This window comes from Herpailurus yagouaroundi, unplaced genomic scaffold (genome assembly GCF_014898765.1).
Source record: "Herpailurus yagouaroundi ecotype Mexico unplaced genomic scaffold, PumYag 182, whole genome shotgun sequence".
NCBI lineage: Eukaryota > Metazoa > Chordata > Mammalia > Carnivora > Felidae > Herpailurus > Herpailurus yagouaroundi.
The window spans coordinates 16,959,141-16,984,131 of NW_024412413.1; the positions used below are offsets into that span (position 1 = coordinate 16,959,141).

The following is a 24,991-nucleotide window of genomic DNA, read 5'->3' on the forward strand; positions in this document are numbered from 1 at the left end:
GGAGACACAGAATCTGAAGGAGGCTCCAGGCTCTGAGCTCTCAGCACAGAGTCCGACGCGGGGCTCAAACCCATGAAAGTGAGACCGTGACCTGAGCCCAAGTCAGACACTCAACCGACTGAGCCACCCAGGCGCCCCTCAAGTATCTGTCTTCTTAATGTGGTTGTTACGTTGTTGAATGGCGAGGTAACTAAAGTCAGCTTCTGCCTTCGGAGGTGGTGCTTAAATAGAGCACTCTAACCTTTCTGTGACATCTGAGTGAAGCTGGGTTGAACCAAAAACCAGCCGTGTCCGTTCGTGGGCTGTGGGCTCCAGCCCTCAGCAGACCCTCTGCAGCTGTCCAGCTTCCTCACGATGTGTTCTCGTCCGTTCTCCTGTGCCCTCCTCTCTCCTTCAAGTTTTACACCTCTGCCCTAGAGGACGTCCCGGCTTTGTGAGGGAACATCGGTACTGCCTTTGCTCTAACGCCTCCTGTCACGTCCGTCCTTCCTGGATTGACGGTCCTTGCCTGTGGACTTAGAGGCCCAGGGTCAGACAGGGTCCTGGCCCGAGAGCCTCAGAAAGCTGAATGGCCGCGGGCCTGATCAGTTAGTGTTTACAGGGCCTGGTTGGTTAGGGGAGGGGCCTCGCAAGGCCTGAAGGGTGGACTTGTTCCCGGCTGGGTTCCCGTGTGTCTCCTTGAGGACCACGCCGCTTCTCCCGGCCCGCACTAAGCGAATGCTGCTGCAGGGCCGAGGGGGCCTGGCTGTGGAGCAGAGCACACGTCACTGGGTGGCCACAGCAGCAGTTTTGGGGATTGAGGATGGCACGGTTTCGTTTTTCACGTGGAAAGTATCCAGATTTCGGGACAGAAGACCAGACAGCCCCTCCCCTCGCAGACCTCAAATCTTGCTGCAGACTTGGCTGTCTCGCATAGACCAGTTGTCGTCTAACCCCGTGAATCTTTTGGGCAATTCCAAGGCATTCCTTCTGCCTCATCGGCCCCTTTAAAGCCATGTATGTCTACGCAGCATCTACCTCCGTTAGCTGCCGGTCACGGGGCCGCTGTACTTCCTGTCGTTCACACAGGCACACCAGGTCTTTGGATGACGTTGGGCTGAACCCAGCTTCTCAGCACCACCCCTGTCAGTGCAAGTGGTTTGGCTTTACTTCTGTCTTCCCTGGCCCTTGTTCAGTAGGTTTGCACTGAAATCATGATTAGTCGTCATGCCTGGAAACAAACTGAGGTTTTGTAAGCTGCATCCAAGTTTATGAGAACACCAAATGAACTCTAGTATTTACAGGGTAGGTGCTAGGAAAGGTGACTGTAGACGCCAGTATCTTCTCCTTCCTTTTCATTCATTCATTTAATCAGATCGTTTTAGCGGCTGCCTAAGTCCCTGCCCTAGGAGCTTACAGAGTAGCAGGGGAGCTAAGACATGGAATTAATTCCAAGAGTTCAGAGAGGGGAAGGAGAGGAAAGCCACTGTGCTGCTGTGTCCTTAGAAATGCGGAAAGCTCATTTAACAGACTGATGTTTCCGAGATCCAGAATGGCATTTACCGTGTTGATCTCTGTATGATTAAAAGATCATGGGGCCAGAGCAGCTTCCTGCGTTATCACCTTGCGTCAGGATAATGGCGATCATCCTCTGTTTTTGTACCGTGAAAACTAAGGACGTGAGGTCGCATACCTCACGTGGAAACACGTCAGAACTGTCCCGACAGTGCCTGCCAGCCTCACTGGGATGTGAGGTCAAGTTCTCTGCCCACCTTCCAGGGCAGAGGCAGCTTCCGGATCAGACACATGAGCTGGGACAAAGTGTGAGAAAATACCCTCATGCAAACTGCATGTCTTTTTTTTTTATGACGTGGCTTTGCAACTGTTACCTCTCTCTGACCAGGCATGTAAAATGGAGTTCATACCCAGTATTGAGAGTTTTTTAAAGCCCTGGCCATAGAAAGAAGTGGAAACTGTAGCTCTGGGGCAGGATGGTTACACATGTCAGCAGTGCACTGGACGGTCCCGTCTTCCCCCTACCCCTGCCCTTCAAGGTTTGACAGGCAACCCGGACTTTCTGGACAGTGAATACCTGGGACTCACGGGAAGTAGGCATTCCTTCTTTTGGTTCCCCGAAAGCCAGCACTTGTAGTTTTATTTTCAAAGGAGACTGAGGTCTCCTGGGGCCACTCTCCCCTGGGCTGAGAGAGCGTCCATCCAGCACGTGGGGAGCAGGAAGGGACCCTGCTTGTATCAAGCGCCTGTTCGGGGCCAGAGCTCGGCTGCATCTTTTGGGTTCACCTCAAGGCTGGAAGGGCCTTTTTAAAATTTATTTTATTTTTTAACGTTTATTTATTTTTGAGAGACAGAGTGTGAACAGGGGAGGGGCAGAGAGAGAGGAAGACACAGAATCTGATGCAGGCTCCAGGCTCCGAGCTGGCAGCACAGAGCCCGATGTGAGGCTTGAACTCACAAACCTCGAGATCATGACCTGAGCCGAAGCCGGGTGCTTAACCGACTGAGCCATCCAGGCGCCCCGAGGCTGGAAGGGCCTTTTAAGGGTCATCAGTCCAGTTTCCCCTTCTCGGTGTCTCAGCCGGATTATCTGTCAGCTTGCGTTTCAAGCTGCACATGGCTCGGTGAACGGGGTCAGCTGGTGGCCCTGAGGTGCGCTTCTCTTCCCGGAGAACCTCCTGCCGTGCCGCGTCAAGTGCTCGTCGGCCTCTTGCTGGCGCTGTGCACATCATTTGTCACACACCAGTGTAGGTCCTGGAGACGCAGAGGTGGAGACCTACCTCTTGCCCCCAAGAAACTCTCTTGTCTAGAATTCACAGAGGAAAGCAGCCGATGGCGAGAACATCAAGACTGCTTGTCAGTAGCAACTGCTGACGCACCCACGTGTGGTCTGTGCCAAGCAGCGACTTACATTGTCCCTGATGTTGACAGTCTCTCAACGAGAGAGCCGGGTCCCACCGCCCCCATTCTGCAGCGCACTTGGGGCTTCGGGAGGAACCCTGCTGGCCCGCTGAGCTCAGCGGAGGCGCATGAGGCACCACGGGCACGCGGGGGTGTGGAGGGGGGCAGTGTTGCCGCCCCCGGTGCTGCCAGTCCTGCACCGAGTGAGCTCATCCGTCTCCTTTCCTAGAGGACTTTCACGGCATCACACTTCTGTCTTTCAGATTAACTTTTTCAAGAAGGGAGCAGAGATGTTTTCCCAAAGCATGGACAGCTTTTTATCCTCCGTAGCAGACATGGTTCAAAGGTAAGGCTGCAGTCCACTTTGGGTCTTGTGGGCCTTTGCCTCTCCTGCTGAACCCGTCCCTCCGGGGGGTCCCCTCTCCCGGGGGGTCCCATGGAGCCCCACCACGCTGGGATCCCTGGGCAGCGGGCCCCCTTCTTAGCCGCCGGTGTTTGGGTTGTGGTTGAAAAGTAATGCGTTTTGCAGTTCCCACCATGGGGAGCCCAGAGGCGTGCCCACCCATGAACAGACTGTGTATATGAATAAAAGATGAAGTGTCTGCGGGGAGACTTTTCCCGTTGGGTCCCGGTGCGCGTGCTGAGGGCCTCTTGTCTGTTGGCCCAGCCTTCGAATGTTAAAGCCGTCAGTCCGGTGTAGACTTGCTGTGGTCTTGGAAGCACGCTTTGCTTCCCCTTTGGAGCCGAGAGGTATGTGGCCAGCAGTGCTGCGGCTCTTCTGGAAACTAACCGTCCCGTCAGTTCGTGATCAATAAACGAGGCTTTAAGCCTCTTTTGAATCAATTTAACAAATTGCATTTCGGCCTCATGAATGTTTATATTTTAAGAAGACGGCATCCTCTCTTCAGACCGTCTTGCCCACGTTTAGTTGATGCCGTGGCTGCTCCGAGTCCCTTCACCTCCCGCTGCCGGTGTCCGTGAGCCCCGGGGAGCCTTGTCTCATGAACACTGCAGATGTGATTTCTGGAGGATGGCACAGAGAGAGAGTAGTTGATCAGCAGATACACAGAATGGAAGTAGGAGTGCAGAATTTATCTTGTTTGGAAAAGTGGAGCAAGGGCGCTCATTTTCTTGAGGGTGTTGCTTTTCAAACACCTCGAGGCCAAGCAGTAGACCCCGTTCAGGCAGAAGTGTACCTCAAGTGCTGACAGGAGAGAATGAAGCCGAAAAGCCAGAGCTGAGCTCCGTGCGGCATGCGGGAGGGTTGCGGTTTGAAGTCGTCTACGCCTGCCTGGAAGTCACCGGCTGCTCGTCCCTGGCCGCGTTCGTGTGGGCCGCGTTCGTGATGAGGCTAGAAGGCGCTTTGAAATCCCATTTCCGTTTCCTGCCTAATTTGATTGTGAGCCGCTGGGAGTGTTAGGAGAGGGGAAAGGAAGGTGCCTGCTGTCACTTCATCCCTCCCTCCACCCCTACCCCTGCCCTCTCCCGACTGCCTCTCTCTCAGCCTCCATTAGCTCCCGGAATTCCCTGGCTTTCTGTTCCTGAGAGAACCGTCTGGGCTTCAAAGTTTGTTCACGCACTAGATTTTTTTATCGACAGATGGTAGGACGTTTGTGCTTGAGACGCCGTGATGTACTTCTCTGCAAACCTCAGAGCCTCTGTGTCCTCCGTTGTCAGCATCTGTGTGAGCTGGCACAGGCCGTCCAGAGTGCACCTCAGCCGCTCGGGCACTTCCACGTGACCTGCATCAAAGCCCCGGCTCCACGGCCTTCGGGGCTGTGGCTCATCCCTCTGCTGCCCGATGAGGCCTAGTTCATTACAAGGGCAGGAGCCGCAGACAGCATTCCCAGCCGAAGCTGGAAGCGCTTGAACCTCCTGGTTCAAACGGCTAAAGCACTCAGATCAAGGTTCTAGTTTTCTGACCACTTGGCTTTTCCGTTGGCGAGTAGAGAGACACGGCCACGCCTCCCAGGCCACGAGGCGACGGCTGCACTGCTGGCCCAGAGGGGCCAAGGACAGCGCGCTGGCTCCGGATGCTGCCCTCCCTGCCCCGGGAGCCGAGCGGCCAGGCTCTGCTGTGTGAGCTGTGCGGGGAGTCTGAACCCAGCCTAAACTAGACATGGTGGCTTTTCGAATCGCCCGGAGGGCCGGGAGCCTTTCTTGTCCTAAAGTTTATTCGTTTATTGAGAGAGAATGCACACAAGAGTGGGGGAGGGCCAGAGAGAGAGTGAGAATCCCAAGCAGGCTCTGCACAGTCAGCAGCACAGAGCCTGACTCAGGGCTCGAACTCGTGAACTGTGAGATCATGACCTGAGCCAAAATCAAGAGTCAGATGCTTAACCGACTGAGACACCCGGGCACCCCGGGTGTTTTTCTTTTTAGTTCCTAACCCCGCAGGGATACACTTCTGCTTTTTTTCTTGGTTCCTACTGATCGATCAATCAATATGTAGGTAGATGGTCAATTAAATAAACTTTTTGTTCTTTAGTCTTGGAAGAAAGGCTGTTGGAAAGTACTTTTCTACCCTGTCCTGGAGTGCCGGGAGCCCTTTGCGCGGCCACTGAAGTGGAGTCTGTGTGGGTCCGAGAGCGGAGGGAGGGGCAGTTAGTGACCGCTCCCTGAAGCTGTGTGCCAGGTGTCCTGCTGGTACACAGGAGTATTTTTCTGGGGGAGGCGATCCTTACCTTCCACTGGGTCCTCAAGGAGCCTTGCCACCCCTAAAAGCTTAAGAACCTAAGTGGTTTTGTATATTTTGCCTCTCTCCTTCCACTTCCTGAGCTGCTTAACTTTCTTCTCCATTTCACTCGCCCCGTCTTGGCAGTGATAAGCAGGTAAGCCAATGAGGCTTGTTCTCCAGCTCGCCCGTCTTCAGGCTGCCCGTGGTGGAGTCCAGCCATTCTATTCAAATGTCAGAAGAGCCAAAATTAACTTAGATCGCCTGCCTGCCTGCCTGTGTTGAGCTGCATTAAGGCATAGGCAACATGCACTGTGAGTCTCCAAGAGGAGAGTGTGGACCAAGCCCAAACCTAACCCTTTGAGAGAAACTCCTAAGGAACTCACTTTGGGAAACAGTGGCCCAGCTGGCCCCCAAAGTTCCTTCTGATTTTAACATTTGTAATTCGGTCCTTCTTTAACACAGTGGAAAAGTGGAACAACGCGTCTGTGGTTTGCTTTCTCGCGTGGATGGGCTGGGCCGTGTTGGGCAGCTTGTGTTTGGCACTTTATATCCGAGATTGTCAGCGCTGGGTGGGGAGCTGTGGAGGCATCGCTTTGTGGGAAGTAAGGGCAGCTGCCTCTTCGAAGCTAAAGCTTCCAGGTTTTCCACAGCTCGGCACACAAGTGCACACAAGCCAGAGCTCAGACCTTGGCCCTCTTCCCCTGTGCCGTGTAGCACGGGCAGCCCTGGGCCCGGCCCCGCAGTCTCGGGCAGCTGTATGGCTGTGGGCAGCCCTGGGCCCAGCTCCATGCTCTCGGGCAGCTGTATGGCTTCTAGAAGAGGAAAAGCATTGCCTTTGTCTTTGTCCATGTGCCCTCGTCCTACCTCCTGGTTGTTTTCTGTCCTCCAATGGCCGCTTCCAGAACTAGGGGGAGCAGAGGGGCAGGAATGACTGCTGTTTCCTTCCTTTCCAGCACTTTCGCAGGTGGTCTGCACCTGAAGCCCTGAGAATGGGCTCATTAAAGCTTTTCTCCTAAAATCTGCATCCACAGGTCTGAGCCCGGACACCACTTTGTCAGCAGAGAGATTGTTTCGCTGGGTTGGGGTGCTGGCCAGTGGCCAACCTGTTCTGTTTTCAAACAGCAGTCATGTAAACATTTTTAGCAACGTGGACTTGAGTCCCCTCGATCTCCAGCGTCTGGGGTCTGAGCTCCCTTCGTGGGGGCAGGAAGCCGCGGGATCAGCTCCGCCATCTGTGGCTCGGCAGCACTCGGTTGGTTGGCCATGAGGAGCCGCTGACCTGACGCCTTCTGTCTTAAGCATTCAGGTGGAACTAGAAGCCGAAGCGGAAAAGATGCGGGTGTCGCAGCAAGAACTGCTTTCTGTCGAGGAGTCTGTTTACGCCCCAGACTTTGATGTGGCTGCACCACAGATCAACAGGAACCTCATCCAGAAGGCTGGTTACCTGAATCTTAGAAAGTGAGAATGCCGTTGCTGGCCTCTTTTTCTAAAATCGGTTTTCCCTCAGAGGGGAAGGGAGGGCTGGGGCAGGGGAGGGTGGGGAAGGAGTCCTGCACAGTGCCCCTCCCACCTGCCACGCAGGAAGCCTCTGAGGTCAGGGCCCAAAGGCCCCTTGTAAGAGGCCTGTTTGTGGACTCTGAGGGGCGGGTCACCCCGTCCCTGGTGACCATGGCCATGTGCAGATAGCCTGCTCTTAACCGTCATCAGCCTGGACCGTTGAGAGCTCCTATCCCACCCCGCCCTTAGCCCAGGCTGCTGACGTGTGAGAGCAGTGTGCTCGGGGCCCACAGCTGAGACTGGCGTCGGGGCCTGTAGGCCTTCCGGGTCATCCGGGTCCATGTAGGCTGAATCACACCATGTCACTTGGGGCCATTTGAGTTAAAGAGAGGATGATCGGGCTTCCTTGTGTCCAAGAGCAGACGGAGGCTGTCCGGCGTGGTGAACACTCTGGCTTTGGTTCAGTCAGACCCCGCGGCCGGGTCTCAGTCGTGTCACCCGTGAAACAGCTGGCAATGAGTCCCACTAAATGAAGTCGTTGCAAGGATTGAATGAGGTCGTTCCTAGCAGGAACAGGCACTCACACGTTAGCTAGTTCCAGTTTTGCAAAATAATTGCAACCATGGAGGCAGGAAACCTAGTGCCTTGCACATAGTTGCAACTCGAGAAACATTGAATCAGGTGAGTGCACCTGATACCTCGCAGATAGAAGGGCTACAGAGAGGAATTGCCGGCTGTTTTCTTACCAAGGTGGAGCTCCTCAAGGCTCTCCCCGCTTGTTGAGATCCCAAGTTAAGTATCTCCTTTAGTTTATACGGATGGAAAATCCTACAAGATTCTGGTGTTACTTGCCAGTTACTGGATATTCCTCTTGCAAGCAGCCCACAAAACCAGAGTAACATCCAGTTGGAGCAAAACTCAACCTAGTTAATGTCCCCGGAATTCTGGGTGCTGTGAGCCAGGGTGACCCTGGTGACTCTCACTAGATTTAGATAGTTCGGTCTGTGTCTTAGTGGACCGTCTCGGTTCACAGCTCCCGTTTCCAGGTCTCGGGGAGAAGCCAGCGTCTGGCTGCTGTAGGGTGGGCACGTGCCAGAGCGAGCCCTGGGTAGGCATCCCCCGAGTGGGCAGAGCCCGTGACTTCCAGGTCACTCTAGCTGCAGTTTGCCTCTTCTGCTGCTCTGCATTTGCAGTTTTGCTTTAATGTAGAGAAGCATTTTTTCCAAAATGCCACCAACACTGGTAAAGAGGCAGCAAGACCTTGGGCTTCTGCGCGGGCTTCCGAGCACTGACGGGCTCTCTAAAGTCACGATTCTTGCAGTAAAACAGGGTTGGTCACCACCACCTGGGAGCGGCTTTACTTCTTCACGCAAGGCGGGAACCTCATGTGTCAACCCCGGGGAGCTGTTGCCGGTGGCCTGATCCAGGACCTGGACAACTGCTCGGTGATGGCAGTGGATTGTGAAGACCGACGATACTGCTTCCAGATCACCACTCCCAATGGAAAATCGTACGCCACACGGGTCTCATTTGGGAGGAGAGCAAGGGTAGTGACCCCACCCCTGCCCGGGGCCTCCTGGCGGGTCCCTCCATGCCAGCCCTCCATGGGAGAGACCCCCTCCGGGGCTCGTTGGTCTTTGGGGAGGTTGTTTTATGCTCTCTTTAAGCAAGCACACAGCACCCCCGTGGGATCCAGTCTGCCTCGTGTGAGGAGTCCCAGTGCGGGTTTGTCTGCGGCCCTGGAGGAGACCCGGCCTCCGTGTCTCTGTGTGGGAGGCAGCCATAGGAGAGTCGTTTGTCAGCAAAGATCTGTAGAGAAGGCCGTGGCCACCCCTGCCTGTTCCCAGACCAGCTCTGTGTACTGTGCTGGGGCGGAGGGCGGGCAGACCTGCCTGGGGAGCCTGCTGTTCCGGCTGAAACTGGAGACAAACTGGGCGGTGTGCTCAGCCACGGCACTCCCTGTGGGAACGTGCTGTCCCCACAGACCCCCATGTGCCTCAGGGGCCCAGAAGAGGTCACTTGGAGTCATTCACAGATCCCACTGCAATGGGGTCCCCTCTGGAGCAGGAGCTTCAAACTGAGCCCCCAGGAGTGGGGCCGGCCGTCCTTCCATGGGAGCCGGCTCTGTTCACATTTGCTTCCGGGTGGGGTTCTGAGCTGAGATTCTGTCTGGACAGTAGCGTGTTCTGGCAAGCTGGTACAGTGCTGACCGGCTCCCCTCCCAGGTTCTCAGAGCAACTTCAGACCTCACCCTTCCTCCTGGGCGGCAGGAGAGGCCTGGGATCCCAGTCGTGGTGCCGGGCAGTTAACTCCTTGGTTTTCTCACATGTAAAGTAGGGCTGAGGTCCATGCTCCCACCTCCCATAGCTGTGGGGTCCCTGGGAAGGGTTAAGCCCTCACCAAAGGCAGGGCAGTATTATTTTTGTCCTATTCCCCTCGGTGGGACAGCAGAGTGTCTGGCTTCTCTGGGCGTGGCTGGGAGGAGGGGTTGCCCTGATCACCTAAGGGGCCAACAAGAAGTCTGTGCTTGTGGACCCACAGACTTGAGCTAGTAGACCTGAGCCCAGCTGCTCACTTTATCGATGAGAAAGCACAGGCCCAGGGGAAGGAAGCGTCCGTCCAGGATCACACGGTGGATGAGCAGCAAGCCAGAGCCCCAGTTTTTCTTTCCGGTCATGCTGCCTTTTGTGGTCCTTCTCTTTGGGACCCAGCTGACTTCAGTGAATGTGGAGTAAGCTTCAGTCTCCGAGATCTGGGGAGCACTGACTTGAATGCACTTTATTTCAGGGGAATAATCCTCCAGGCAGAAAGCAGAAAGGAAAACGAAGAGGTAAAGCTTTTGTTCTTTCATTTTTGTCCTGGTCTAGCCGGTGACTGGGATCCAGCAGGTTTCTAACGCCCTCTCTCCACAGTGGATCTGCGCCATAAACAACATCTCCAGACAGATCTACCTGACTGACAACCCAGAGGTAACTCGCACGGCCTTACCTGCATCCCCGCCCCTCGCTCGGTGCGCAGGGTCAGTGCCCCTGCCGGACTGAGCGTGTCCTCCTGTGCACTTGTAGGCAGTCGCCATCAAGTTGAATCAGACGGCTCTCCAAGCAGTGACCCCCATTATGAGTTTTGGGAAAAAACCAGAAAGCTCGTGCCCCAGGTAACTAAAGGACCGTGGAAAAGTGGTTTTTCTGTATTGAGGTGTTGGGAATCGGCAGGAGTCCTTCTGTCCTCACCCGGCACGCAGGGATGGTGTCGGGTCTGTTCTACAGAAGCAGTAAGGACTGCCGGGGGAGGGGAGGGGCAGAGCCAGGAGCCACTGGCTGCATGAGTCCAGTGCGTCTTCCTGCCGGAGCACTTGGCCGGCCGCAGGCCCAGCACGTAGGACTTGCACGGAGGGGCTGCTGCCCAGGGAGTCGCACATTTCCTGTCCACGTCAGCAAAGTTCTGGAACCAAAACGAGAACTTTTTTAAAGTCCGGAACAGTGGTCTGTGTTACTGCCCAGGCCTTACCCGCATGCATACTGATACTTTCACGTGTGCGTTAATCTTGCTTTTTCGCGTGTATTTTTCATATTTTTACACTTCTCGTAATTGTTCCTTATCATAACTACACACTCTCTTCCTTGATTTATTAGCAGTTGAATGTTTAGGTAGTCTCTCTTTCCTGAGTTTGCTATTATCGTTTACGGTGAATATTTTCATGCCTGTGCCTTCATTCTTGTTTTGAATATGGCTTTGGGGTTTATTCCCAGAATCCCACCTTCTTTCTTAATGGGAGGCTCCATTTGGCTAAATAGTAAGAAGGTTGTAATCATAGAGGGCTGCTAATGAAAGCACAACATCCGAGGTAAATGACAATTAGGACTGTGTTTGGTGACCATTTTTCAGAGGCACGGTAGAAGGAACCCCATTACGTAAATGATCTGCAGATATTATCGCGTGTCTCTGGAGAGAAGTGATTGGAAAGCTAAGAGCGAACTTCCCAGGGTCTGGGCTCTGTGAAGGGGGAGCCAGTGTGCGCGCAGCACGGGGCACTTGGGAAGGAGCCGCGATCAGGCCGGGAGAGTCGGAAGTTCGATCGCGAAAGACGTGGGTGCCCTGCTGACCGGTGCTGGGCCGTGGAGCGGAACTGGGAGCTCTGAGAAAGGGGTGACCCCCGTGTAGAAAGACTGGCCTGCGGCCCTGCGGGTGTAGGACACACAGGGCTGAGGCGTGGCGGGCGGAGGGCAGGGTGGGGTCACCGGACGGGGTGTCTGCTACAGCAGCAGTAGCTGAAACCGTGCACGTGAGCGAAGGTGACGAAAGTGGGCATGAGGCAGCGGGTCACGCTCAGGTGTTGGATCCCACAGTTTGTGCGGGGAGCGTGTTGCTAAGGGCGGCTCTGAGGACGGCAGTCTGAGCGCTTGTCCTTGGGCCTCGTCGTCGTGGGTGATGGCACCGTTCCTCCCTGTACGGCCTTGGGGACAGAGAAGGCGCACTGCAGGGTGCTGGCTTTGGAGTTTGGGGACTCTCTGATGGCTCTGCCTTGAACGCAGCTGGGTGGCCTGGAGCAGGTCAGCTCTCTGTGCCTGTCTCCTCGACTTTGACACGGGAAGAGGCGAAACTAGATGACCTCCCGGGTCCCTTTCCGTTCCTGAAAACGCTGTCTCGCTAGGGTGCCAGCGTGTTGTTTAATTAGTGTTACTAAAGAGGTGGTTGGTTTTCTGAAAAAGAGTCTGTGGCTCAGGTTTAATTAATTCAAAAGCTGATTTTTCTCTCTGTTGGGGAATAAGTCAGTCACGCGGCAGAATCCTCTAGCCAGTCGGCTGAACTGAGCCCGGAAGGGTGACAGATGTGGCCGCCAGATGGCCCAGAGCTGTGGGGGGAGGTGGGAGAGGGTGGATCTCTCTTTAGGGTCAGCTCATTCAGAATGAAGAACTGTTTTGCTGACAGAGGGGGAAGGAGCAGGGAAACTGTGTTCTTGGGAACAAGCTGCCGTTCACTCCCAAGCAGGCCTCACACGTGGCCTTCCCCTCCTCCCCAGGGAGCGTATCTCTAATGCGCACTCGCACTCGTTAATCCAGCTAGTCAAGAGTCGGTTTGTGGGGTGTCTGCCCTGTGCCCAGGCACTGGGCTGGGGCGTAAAGCGGAGTCTCGTCGGTAAAGCCAGGCGGAGGGTAAATAAATACTTAGTTAAAATGGGGAAAAGCCGCGCTGGTGTTAAAGACAAAGGTGCTGTCCTGAAGAGGTCTGGCCGTGGAGACGGTATTCAGACTGAGAAGTGAAGGAAGAGGAGTGGCCACTCTCGCAAAGAGCCAGGTGGCCTGCGTTCCCGGAGCAGCTGAGGAGGCTGGCGGGCAGAGCACTTGGTGTGTCGGGAGAACTGGAGGGAGGCCAGTCTCACTGGGGGAGCAGGACCGGCTGGGGAGGGTGGGGCCAGGAACGGCTCCCGAAGGCAGGCAGGCAGCCACGGTCAGGTACGGGGGGGGGGGGGGGGCCGTCCAAGGGTTCAGGGAGGTAGATGTGTGCGTGGCAGAGAGGAGAGGTGACTCACTCGACGTCGTCCGGGGGCAGCTCTGGCTGCTGTGCAGGACACGGAACTGAGCTGGGCAAGCTGGGCAAGCCCGTGACTGAGCACAGTCAGGAGGCTGTGGCATCTCAAACCAGGATTGTGGCAGAGGAGGCGAAAGTAGATGTCATGGGGGGCTTATTTTGGAGGCAAAATCTGAAGGACTTGTGCTAGAAGGAGATACGAGTGGAGGGAAAGGGACAGACCAAGAGGGCGACTGCAGTCTGGCTCGAGCACCCGGACAGGTGGTGGCGTATTGAGATGAAAAGGAGTGGGTATCGGGGGTTCGCTCACTTCTGGACAGAAGATTGAGGGGCCCGCGGCACGAGCCGGCGGCCACGTTCCTGATACGAGTCTGCAGCACAGAGGAAATCCCAGGGCCGAGCACAGAATCAGGAACTCATCGGCACGGGCTCAGCAGGGCGAGAGAGATCATCTTGGGAGCGAGCGTAGAAGGACAAGAGAGGAGCCTAGGACCGAATCCTGAAGAACGCCAACATTTGGAATAGAAGGGAAGGAACCTGTAAAAGCCACCAAGAAACACCAGGGAAAGTGGAATCAGCAGGAACCGAGAAAGAAGAGTTTTAAGGAGGGAGAGCTCAACTATGTTACGTGCTTTGACGTGGGGTGTGTGAAGTAGGACAGTGGTCGCCAAGTGTCCGTTGGAGTTGGTGACGTGGCGATCGTGGGGTGCTCCGTCATGTCCCTCCCGGGTTCAGAGTGTTCAGTGGCTCCCGGGAACGTAGAGTCAAGTGCAGACCTCACCCGCCGGTGTCACAGCCCTCCACGACCCCGGCCTGCTCCTCTTCCTGGTATTCTCTCCCCTGCGTCTCTCTGGGGAGCCAGCATCTCGGACGCACCCTCTTCCCTCCGAACTTCTCCTGCCTTCCTCCCGTGCTCACCACTTACAAATCCGTGCCCCTCTCATAAAGACCGGATGTCGTTGTGCCACTTTGGACCGAGGCGGTGTGACATGGTGGGAAAACGACCGGCCGTGGGGAGACTTCGGTTCCCAGTCTGGCTCCCCCACATGGCAACCCAGCGCCCTCAGAATTACTCCGGGGCTCCAGAGACCGCACGCTCTCTCCTCTCCTGTCACGAGGGAGCTGAAGCAGAGCAGTCTCTCCTCGCGGTGACTGGCTACAAGCCTGTGTCGCGTTTCCATCCACTCTCCGGTCAGTGCGCTCACCTGCCAAACGGCTGCCTTAGAGTAGTTTGCATACGGTGCATTCAGTTACCGACAGACTTGAGAACGAGGAACAGAAGGCTATCGGAGAGACGTCTTGGGCTCCAGATAACGGAAGAAATGAAAATATTTTGACATTCTTTGTCCCTCAAAGGGGTTTACAGTCCAGCTGGGGAGAGAAGATTATAAAGACATGAGACCTGCTCTTACAGCATCCTGTCACTGAAAGAGAAGACACGTGGTGGCACGTGACTGGTCACCGTACTGGCAGCTCTCTCCTGTCACGGGCCACCGTCTCACCTGCAGCTTGTGCGGACACGGTGCCGAGTTCAGGGTGTTCACAGACACACGAGACTGTCCCGGGGCTCACTGGGAAGAAACGCTGGAGTGCAGAGGGCAGAGGGTCGGGCTGGCTTGACGGGTTTAGTGGATGGAGAGGAATTTGTTCCGGCGGGAAAGAGGATTGGGATGGAGACTGAAAGAAGGAAAAGCTTGTGATGTGTTGGTGTAGCTCCCTCTGGTGGAGGGTGCGATACAGGAGCGGCAGGGGGCTCTCGGGAAGTGAAAGCCAGGTTGTGATTGAATGCAGGCCAAGGTGTATTTATCCGTTCAGTTAACGGTTTTGAGTGCCGCCTTTATAGCAAGCAACAAATATGATTTAGCTGTAGCCCACGCCCTCAAAAACCTGTCTCACAGGGAGAAAGATCCAGAAAATCAGTAGACCGTGTGTTAAGTGATATGACAATGCAGAATGCTGGGCAGCAGAGCTCACTGTGGGGGAATCTGAAGGGGTTAAACCAAGGACACGAATGACGTTTTGTGAAGATTTGTTTGTAGAAGGAGTTGAAGGATTGACTGAAATCTTCACCCTTATCTATTTGTAAAAGTCACATCAGCGCTCAGCATGTGTTCTTTTGATCATAAAGGCATAGGTTAAAAGGGATTTATTTCCCCCCTATTTTACACTCCAGTCAGAACCTGAGAAATGCAGAGACAGAAGATGACAAGATTGTGTCCCAAGCAGCCGTCCGTGCCGACGACGCCGATGAGCTCATCGCACCGGGAACACCTATCCAGTTTGATATCGTCCTTCCTGCCACAGAATTCCTGGACCAGAACCGAGGGAGCAGGTGCGGGCTCAGGGAGGTTACCTCGGGGAGAAGTGAAAGTGACCTTGGGTGTCTCTTGTGTCCACCCCCATCTCTAGACACTGTTGCCATTCTGACTGAGTGCCCTCTTGGCCAGAAATGTCCTGATTGTGTGCCTCTGGCCATTTCCCTAGGCGCATCAACCCTTTTGGTGAAACTGAGGATGAGACCTTTCCAGAAGCAGAAGGTGAGCGGGTGGTCTGTGTGCTTGCTCTTTCCCCTTCACAGAATGGCGAGGGCCATTGAAACGAGGAGCGGAATCATGTTGCGGAGAGCTGGGCCTTGAAGGTATGAATTGAAATTATGACCCACGGGTCTGTCGTTCTCTGAAAACTCATTAGGATGTGTACAGGGAAGGCAGGTCTTAAATGAAACCCGCAGGGATGTGGACAGATTCTCCACTTGTGTCACAGTGTTGGCCCATCCTTACCCTTTCTATAGCTCCTGCGTACAGAGTGGCCAAACCTAAATCAGAGACCAGATTACTACAAAACAGATTCAAAGAGGATAAAGCGCTCACAATAGAATGCAATCTGGGTGAGACATGAATATGCGGTTTCATTTCAGAATGCCGAAAACACACATAACAGCTCATTCTTGTGTTTGAAGATGACATGGCTCGGTGGTATTTAAGCTGTTCAAGTTCAGATTTTTGACGTTTGATTACATTCTTCTAGTACCTAAGAGCACACCCGGCAGAGCTGACCGTAACCTAGCACTCCGCAGAGCGGAGGCAGTTGAGGGCCTCACGCCTGGAGCCTGAGAGCAGCGTTAGAATGAGATGCCGCTTCCTCAGACTTAAAAGCAGGACTTGAGAGTCGGCACCTCGTACGGAATCGGGCAGAAAGGGCGCCGGTGGAAGGAAGGAGGCTAACAGGCTGTGCCTCAGGTCTGCCGCCCCGTCTCTAGCTGACCTTCCATATAGGCCACCCCGTAAAATCTCTACAAAAAAAACTTCCGAACTTGTAAAAACTGTCTTCGTGTGGGAGTCACTTCTTATAATATTACATTAATTATATTTTTCTCCTCTTTTAACCCTTAAGTTATTTTTAGGGGCAAAGACACTAATAGATCGAGGAAGGAAAAAGTAGCCATCTTAGTTTAAAATGGTGGAGAAGTGAATTATTCTTACAGAAAAAAAAAAAAACAACCTTTAAACCTCTGTGATCTTCCAGTTGCGGTTGCAGTTACCCAGTCTTGTCAGTTATGTGCCATTATCGGGGGGCCAGTGCTGGCAGTTTACTAGAATCTGGTAAGCAGAGTAGTTGGAGATGTGGCATTAGCTCCTGGGAGATCGTCAATGCCCTTCAGTGGTGCACGATATGTGTGAACTGGATGAGCCCCCAATCAGGTCTTCTGTTCTTCAGATGGATTTTCTTCTTCAAGAGGACTTTATCAGTGGGCCCGAGGAATGAATTTTCTGTCATCTAGCGGAGAAGCTCTTATTTTCAGAGAAAAGACGTATATACCGCCACCTAGAGTTTTAGCGTTAAAAGGATGGTCGTGTGGTACTGACTTTTCATCTTACGGATGCACAAAGAGGTGCTTTTCTAGTCTAATGAAGTCGTTCCAAAGAGCCAAAATGTAGACAGTAGGCGATTCAGGGCTTCGGCACCGTTTTGAGGAATTTGCCGGGAAGCCCTCCGCAGGAGGCAGACCAGACCTGAGGTCTTCTGCCTGTTCTCAGACCGGCAGCAGGCAGGAAGCGAATGTGATCCTGAGCAGAAAACGCTCTCTTGCAGATTCCCTTTTGCAGCAGATGTTTGTAGTTCGGTTTTTGGGCTCGATGGCAGTCAAAACAGACAACACTACTGAAGTGATTTACGAAGCAATGAGACAAGTATTGGCCGCTCGGGCAATTCACAACATCTTCCGTACGACAGAGTCCCATCTGATGGTCACCAGTCAGACTCTGAGGTATGTTTCGTTTCAGACCCTTACAGCTTTACCTGATTCCCCATTTAAGGCTCATTTACGCACTTAGAATGTTCATACTAGAGTATTTGATCAGGTTAAGTGAAGGTGCTACTCTTGTCTTCGCCCTGTTCCTTTGTATGTTCTGCTTTTACAAGGTACGGTGGATAGAAGCTGTTCCCCTAAGGAGTGGGTACCCTCAGAGACTTAGTGGTGAATGAGTCCTCTCGTTCGTGATGATGCCATCACTGAAGAATTGCTCAGTATATCTCAGAGCTTGAAAAAGAAAGGGTTTTTTTTTCTTTTTTAAATGTTTGTTTACTTTGTGAGAGCGCACGAGCGGGGGAGGAGCAGAGAGCGAGCGAGACAGAGAATCCCAAGCAGGCTCTGCACTGTCAACATGGAGCCTGATGTGGGGCTCAGTCCCACAACCGTGAGATCACGACCTGAGCCGAAATCAGGAGTCGGACGTTTAAGTGACTGAGCCACCCAGGTGCCCCGGGATTTTCATTTCTGAATGCAGTACTACTTATAAAAATTAACAACAGTGAAAAAAGAACATGAACCTACCTGAGATCATTAGACCACCACAAGTAAAATCTGATTAATATTTGTTGGGATGAAAATAAGCCAAGTGATGTTAACTACGTGATTTGGAGTTTTAGGTAGTAAGATCTGTATGAGTGACGGCAGAGGACCGTCAAGCCATGGTTAGCACAGGCTTTATGAAGTTTCACCATCCAATACTGGACTCACATGTAGCACTTGAAACGGAATGACAGTCTGAGTTAAAATGTTCTAAGTGTAAAATACATATAGCAAGCTTCTAGGGTCTCATACTAACCCCCCAAAAAGAATGCAAAATATGCCATTAATTTTTATATTAATAACATATCCTGGTAGTATTTTAGATCTGTTAGGTGACATTAGCTTGATATACTTTATTTAATCTATTTCACTCTTTTTGATGTGACTGCTAGAAAATTTTAGATCATGTATATGAGGTTTACATTTTATTCCTGTGAGATCACAGGCACTGCTTTAGAGGCAGAATGTCTACGTTTATCCCTGGCTTTGGCCTTCATTAGTTACATGACCTGGGCGAGTTTAACCTCTGTGCATCAGCTTCTTGGGCTATGAGATGAAAATAACTGTATCCACACTGCGTAGGGCTGACACAAAGACTACATGTTAATGCACATCAAACATGTATACAACCACAACTGGCGTAAGTGCTCAGTAAACGTTAGCTTCAAAAAGTTAAATTGGGCTTTGTTAAAGTCAGAATATAGTTTCTTCCATTCATTAAAACCAGTCTTTTTCGTTTCATTATAAACCTTCTACTGAGAGTGAGTTTCTTATGAATAAAACTTTATTTAAAGCTTTTCTCCAAGCATGCCCTGCACCTTTTATAGGCATTGGCTCATCGTTCCTGTAATCTCCACCAGTAAGAACAGAGTAAGTATACGTAAAAGCATTGTGAAAAATGACAGTACATCAAATGAACACTATCAAAGTACAAAGCCCACAGAACGGGAGAAAATATTTGCAAATCATGTATCTAATAAAGCTATATGTTCAGAATATATAAAGAACTCTTATAAGAATCAACAGAAAGACCAAAAACCAAAAAAATGGACCAAGGACCTGAGTAGACATTTCTCCAGGGGAGATCTACAAATGGCCAACAAGCACATGTGAAAAGATGCCCAGTGTCACTCGTTATTAGAGAAATGCACATCAAGTCCACAGTGAGATACCGCTTCAGCTCACTTAGATGGCTGTAATAAAAAGGAAAATACCAAGTGTTAGGGTGAGGAAAAATTGGAATCCGTTGCCGGTGGGAATAGTTAAAACCGTTCAGCCACTGTGGGAAATGGTTCGGCAGCTTCTCTGGGAGTTGAACGTAGATTGCCAGCCCTGGTAGACACCCGGAGGAATTGAAAACTGTTCAGATAACCAAGTTTACACAAATGTTCGTGGTTCACGGTAGCCACAGAGTGGAAACGATCCCAACTCCATCAACGAATTGATAGACAAGATGGGGTATTTAACACAGCAGAGTAGGAGCCAGCCTTAAAGAGAAAGGACGTCCTGATGTGTGGTACGACGTTGTTGAGCCCTGAAAACATGCTCGGTGGAAGATGTCAGCCATTTTGTTTGATCCTGTATCTGAAGTGTCCAGGATGGAAAGCAGGTTAGTGGTTGCCAGAAGCTGGGAGGAGAAAGAATGGAAGTGACGGTCTGATGGGTGTGTAGCTTCCTTTGGAGGTGATGAAGATGTTTGGAACCAGGCAGTGGTAATGGTTGTACAGTGTGGTAAATGTACTAAATATTAGCCCATTAGTCTGCAATAGTCCATTTTATGTTAGGTATATTTCACCACAGTTTCCACACACAGATCCCTGCATTGGAATTCATGTTTTGAGACAAATGAGAAGTCCCACAGAAAATCAGATCTTTTTTTTAATGTTTATTTTTGAGAGAGAGAGAGGGAGGGAGAGAGCGGCAGAGAGGGAATCACAGAATCCAAAACAGCCTCCCGTCTCTGAGATGTCAGCACAGAGCCCCGTGCAGGGCTCGATCTCATGAACCATGAGATCATGACCTGAGCTGAAGTTGGACGCTTGACTGAGCCACCCAGGTGCTCTGAAAATCAGATCTTACGCGAATCTGTATTACCTGTTTAAGATAGCAACCTTTTAAGTTACTCACAAAATATGCATGTTTTAAGTTCACATTTATGGAAAAGTTTTACAAAATACCTAAGAAACTTTACTTGAGGGAGACCGTTTATGAGGTATATTTTTTAAATCTTTAAATTCATACAAATTAATAGGGACATGAAGAAAACATGGGTTTAGCTTGTAAATGTGTAAAATTCCATCCACATTTTCTTACTGTCTTAACCACCTCTTTGAAGTGGGGTCCTTTTCCCACTTTTACAGACGAGTCTGGAAGAGTCAGGGTGACTTACACAAGGGCACAGTCGAGCAGCCAGCCCAGAGCCCTCTGACTGCGGTGAGGCCCATACTTGAACCGCACATATTTCCAACCGCAGCCTTTCTGGGGGGATGACCGCTTTCCTGAGATCTAACTTCCCATACAGCTCGCCCGTCTGAAGTGTTTTCAGTATATTCAGAGTTGTGCAACCATTAGTTACCACAGTTTTCGAGTATTTTCATCACCCCCAGAGAAAACCCACACCCGTGAACCCTCATTCCCTTTTCTTAACCCCCGCCCCCCATGCAGCCACGAAACACTAATATTCTGTGTGTATGTATTTGCCTGTTTGGGACATTTCATATAAATGGAATTCTAACCATTTTTTTAAGACCGAGAATAGATTTTTTGCTTTCGCCCACAGAATTTATAGCAAATCAATAAATAATACCATGTTTAGAAAGTAGAAATTTATATGTATGTATGATAGCAATAGATTCTCTAATGCAGTGTATTTTCCAGATACATCAGCCTGGTTATTAGATGATGCTTAAAGTTTTGTTAAAGAATACATCTAGAATACCTTCTTTTTTAATTAAAATCTTTTTTATTTTTGAGCATGAGCAGGAGAGAGGGGAAGGGGAGAAAGAATATGTGCTATTCCTTCTATAAATAGGACAGAAGTTTTCCTTTTTTGTCTTGTTTTGTTTTGCTTTTTGAGAGAGCAAGCAGGCGTGTGAGTGGGGAGGGGCAGAGAGAGGGAGAGAGCATCTCAGGCAGGCTCCAGGCCCAGCTCGGAGCCCAGTGCGGGGTTCAATCCCATGACTCTGGCATCATGACCTGAGCTAGTGTTGAAGAGCCTGACAACCAACTGAGCCACCCAGGCACCCCTAGAATATACCTTCTTAAAAGACCGTGCTCCCCCACACCCAAACTGACACAGAATAGTTTTGCTACAATCTGTTCACTGTGTTCTCACCCCACCCATATTTAGGGGAAAAAAATTAGACTTCAAGGAAAAGACCATAGTCAGTAAATGTCTTCTGAGAAGCAGGCTGTACAGAATACGATCTATCTATATTCTATATCAGAACTGTGAAGAATTCTAATGCTGCCCCTTTGGATAAGCACTGAAATGTGAGAGTCTCCAGTTGTTACAATCTTCCATAAAGCTGTTCCCGGAGCTTCAACTACATGGGGCTCAGCACAGGCAGACCCATGGCGCATGCTCCCTTTGGACAGTCCCATGGAGCCATCTCGCCTTGCTGTGGCCGGGCCTTAGAAGGGTATTTGTGTGATTTCATTCTGAACTTCTAGACTCTTCTAAGAATACAGGTTTCTCCAACATGTGTAATATAATGCGTGTCTTAAAATTGCAGGTTGATAGATCCTCAGACTCAAGTAACAAGGGCCAATGTAAGTACCTCCATGCACGCTAATTTTAGTAGTTATTCCTTAATTCAAAGCAGGCACTTTATAGATTTTGCCAAATTTAACAGCTGTCACTCATAGTGCACTTTTTTCGGGACGCTGTCCGTGGAGAATGACTTGTCTGTTTTTAATTCCAGTTATGTGATGTTGTCTATTCCTGCTATTTCTAGTTTGAGCTCACCAGCATCACCCAGTTTGCTGCCCATCAAGAAAACAAGAGACTAGTCGGCTTTGTGGTCCGCACGCCCGAATCCACAGGTGGACAGTCTCTGAGTACATATGTTTTTGAAAGCAACTCAGAAGGCGAAAAGGTCTGTTTTTTTTCATCTTAAGGTTCCATATCTCTGTCCAAAGATATTTAAAGGGGTTTTGCACCACCCCGTGGGCGTTTAGTTGACTGTTCTTTGCGCCCCCATTGCGGAGTTTAGAGAATACCTCTAGGAAGGCCCCACTGAAAGAAACAACTGGAATAAATTTTCTCTTGGAAATGCGTGTCATTCTAAACAGTGATGAGGAAGAATGTTAATGGTGAGATGAAATGTGAAAAGCAATTGCCTTCAAGTTTCTTTTTTAGAAATGAAAGAAGTTACGATGGATAAAATCTAGTCTCAGAGCAAACGAAGGAAGCAGACAGCAGGAAACTGTTCTCATATAGTATGAAAATTTTTGTGACCGTATTTGCTACTTGGAATTAAAGTTAATCAACTCTTCTTTCAGCAAGTATCTTTTTGCCACTGCCTGCGAACACGCAGTGGCAGAATGTGATGGAGAGAGAAAGGAGGAAAGTATTCTGTTAAGAATGTTAAGCACTGGGATAATTTCAGTTGCCACTTACCCTGGATATCGTTGCTCTGCACAGATTGGCAACCGGAGACCAGGACAGGTGGACTCTACTGTTCAGAGCCCCGTGTGATGAACTTCTTAGCAGCCAGGTCCTCCGTCCCCACACCGACATGAGCAGTGACCTCGTTGTACTTCCATAACCACATTTTTTCCTAAAATCCCTTATCGCTTTCTGCCTTTGCCCAACACTGCTTTTCTTGTCTTACAGATATGTTATGCTATTAATTTGGGAAAAGAAATCATTGCGGTTCAGAAGGTAAGGTACATTTTAGTGCTGGTTTTCACAACTACTCAAAAGATCTATAGACATACTAAGATCTCTCTCAAAAAGAGGAATGGTGTTCGCTGGACATTGTGGCCGAACTTGAGATTTCCTTTGAAGCGTTCTAACAACCAGACTGGCTAGGGCCACAGTCACCGATTAACACATGTGGAGTTCCTCATAAATATCACTGCTTCCTGCGTTATCACTTTTTTGCTTGCTGTTGTTGGCTAGATATCCTGTCTTTCAAATTAAGATGGTAGAAACTTTATCTACCATGTACTCGAAGGCCTTGCTCCTCTGAGCGGTCACAGACAGACATCAACCTGGAAATGTACTAGACGTGAAGATTCCCAGACCTCCCTGTATTTCAGCAGCTTACAATCTTTCACTCACCCCACAAACTTCTGAGAGCCAAGTTTGTACAAGAAAAATCTTAGAATTCTACCAGTGAGCAAGACAGATACAGTTCCTGCCCCAGGAGGCTTCTCGTTCAGTAGAACTTCTGCAGTAATGGAAATGACCTGTGTCTGTACTGTTCAATAGGCAGCTTGAATGTAGCTAATTTGATGATGAACTGGATTTTTAAACAGTAACATATAGCTACTGAGCACCGTATTAGCTTTCCTAATGTTGGGGGAGGGCAGGAGGAATAAGACCAGTATAGTATAGTATAGTATAGTATAGTATAGTATAGTATAGTATAGTATAGTATAGTATAGTATAGTAGTATAGTAGTATAGTATAAATGGTAGCAAGCAGTGCAAGTTAGTATTTTATGGTATTGATCAGGGATCAACTTCTGTAAAGAGCAAGACAGGAAACCTCTTAGGCTTACATTTGTTGCAACTACTCAACTCAGCTATTGTTCCAGCAGCCATACATAGTATATAAATGAATGGCTGTGTTCCAGTGAAACTTCATTTATAAAAACAGTGAGCCAGATGGCCGTGGTTTGCCAACTCTTGGTTTACAGGGAAAGAGGAAGGAGTTAGTGATCTAGAAGACAAAGGTATTATAAAGGAAGTTCTTCTCTGGACTCTTTGTGGGAAGACGATTATGATTTGGCTAAGTGAATGACATTTTGGCTAAGAGCAAAACCTTGGCCTAGAGTCTAGAAGTAAAATGCAATTGAGCTTTTTCAGAGAAGCAAGGAGACTCACCTGAAGGCACACATAGATCCCGGAAGGAAAGAAGCTAGATTACAGAATACTGAAAGCCACGCCATAGGGGTTTTAAGTGCATTTTAAGCATTTTCTTTTCTCCTCCTTAAACTCTCATAACTTCAGGATCCAGAAGCATTGGCTCAATTAATGCTGTCCATACCACTAACCAATGATGGAAAATATGTACTGTTAAACGATCAACCAGATGACAATGATGGAAGTCCAAATGAAAACAGAGGCGCAGAATCTGAAGCATAACTCTCTTGGGCCTTTGGGGAAAGAGCACCCAGGAAGGAGAGCTACCTCCTTAAGGGTTTTCAACTTCTCTGACATACAGGCCCACGACCTGGTTTCAGAACGCTGACAATCACTTGTGGAATGTACTCTTGATGCCTTGATACTGAGACTTGGGAGGGAAACAGTGAGAAATGGTTGACAACATTCCTACCCATCTACAAATGTTACTTTAGGTGCTTTGTGGTAAGTCGTCTTCTTAGATTGTACTGTTCAGCGCTCACAATGAAAGTTCCTGAAAAAATGCATTGTTCACTTTATTCAAATGTCATCTCTTTAGTCTCCAAGTACCCTTTTTAAAAAACGATAAAAGCCTAGATTTATAATTTGATAAACACTAAATATTTCCTATTAATATAATCTATTTTTATATTTTCCTTAATGAGCTTTAAGTGCCTGTCATTCCGAAAGTTGTGTATTTATAATCAGGCTTGTCTCACAGTCGGACCTACCAGCATCAGTTTGTGCAGTTAGGTGGCGAGCCCCGCTTAGAGGGCCTGAGCGTTAGCAAAAATGCAGGTCTAGTTGTGATCATTTTTCTCAGACATCATGCAATAAAAAGACTAGCAGACCAGCACCACACAAGACGTTCAGTTTTACATGGGAACCTTGATGAACCAGCATTCAGAAGTTTACGGTCCTTCAGGCATGGTTTTAGTGGTGGATCACTACAGACCGTGTGAAGCTCTACCAGTTCCTGATTCTTCTGAGCCAGACCCTCCTCAAGGAAGGGACCAATTAATTTTAAAACTCACTTGAATGAAAGCACGGCTGGTTGCGGGGCTTGGTATAAAAATCCTATTCCACCCCTACCTATGAAGTATGATGATCCTGAATTGGCACCATGTGTTTAATTATAACCAATTTCAACAGAATACCGTTGTCTTTGTAATAAATTAACCTAGCAACAAATGCTAGCAAATAAAAACTACCATTCTGTTTCTTTCTTTTGCTTGTTGTGGTTATTTTCTAGAACATCCCTGGAAGAAAACTAAAGTTAGTTCTGTGGCTTCAGCTGTTCATTTCCAAAACCTCAGTACATTCCCCCCCTCTGCTGTGATTTCATTATGCCCTATCAAATACCTCTATTCAACACTGGTTGAACAATGTAATCTCAGTACCAAGGTTTTTTTTGTTTTTTGTTTTTTGAGGGAGAGAGCATGGGGAAGGAGGGGGGGAGAAAGAGAGAA

The 24,991-nt window shown here is 50.0% G+C and overlaps 1 protein-coding gene across 4 annotated transcripts in view; it reads left to right on the top strand.

The window, feature by feature from the left end:
- APPL2 (adaptor protein, phosphotyrosine interacting with PH domain and leucine zipper 2) overlaps positions 1 to 24,748 on the top strand; it is a 54,496-nt gene extending 29,748 nt beyond the window's left edge. For 3 of the 4 annotated variants that reach the window (XM_040491015.1, XM_040491014.1, XM_040491017.1), the window contains 13 exons: positions 3,159 to 3,241; positions 6,872 to 7,030; positions 8,391 to 8,579; positions 9,857 to 9,899; positions 9,982 to 10,038; positions 10,135 to 10,223; positions 14,772 to 14,930; positions 15,083 to 15,135; positions 16,691 to 16,865; positions 21,185 to 21,221; positions 21,407 to 21,547; positions 22,288 to 22,335; positions 23,631 to 24,748. In XM_040491015.1, coding sequence (XP_040346949.1) covers positions 3,159 to 3,241; positions 6,872 to 7,030; positions 8,391 to 8,579; positions 9,857 to 9,899; positions 9,982 to 10,038; positions 10,135 to 10,223; positions 14,772 to 14,930; positions 15,083 to 15,135; positions 16,691 to 16,865; positions 21,185 to 21,221; positions 21,407 to 21,547; positions 22,288 to 22,335; positions 23,631 to 23,765 — 1,368 coding nt within the window. In that variant the 3' untranslated portion in view covers positions 23,766 to 24,748. The remainder of the gene's footprint in view (positions 1 to 3,158; positions 3,242 to 6,871; positions 7,031 to 8,390; positions 8,580 to 9,856; positions 9,900 to 9,981; positions 10,039 to 10,134; positions 10,224 to 14,771; positions 14,931 to 15,082; positions 15,136 to 16,690; positions 16,866 to 21,184; positions 21,222 to 21,406; positions 21,548 to 22,287; positions 22,336 to 23,630) is intronic. The other variant, XM_040491016.1, reaches the window with a different exon arrangement.
- The last annotated feature ends 243 nt before the right edge of the window (positions 24,749 to 24,991 follow it).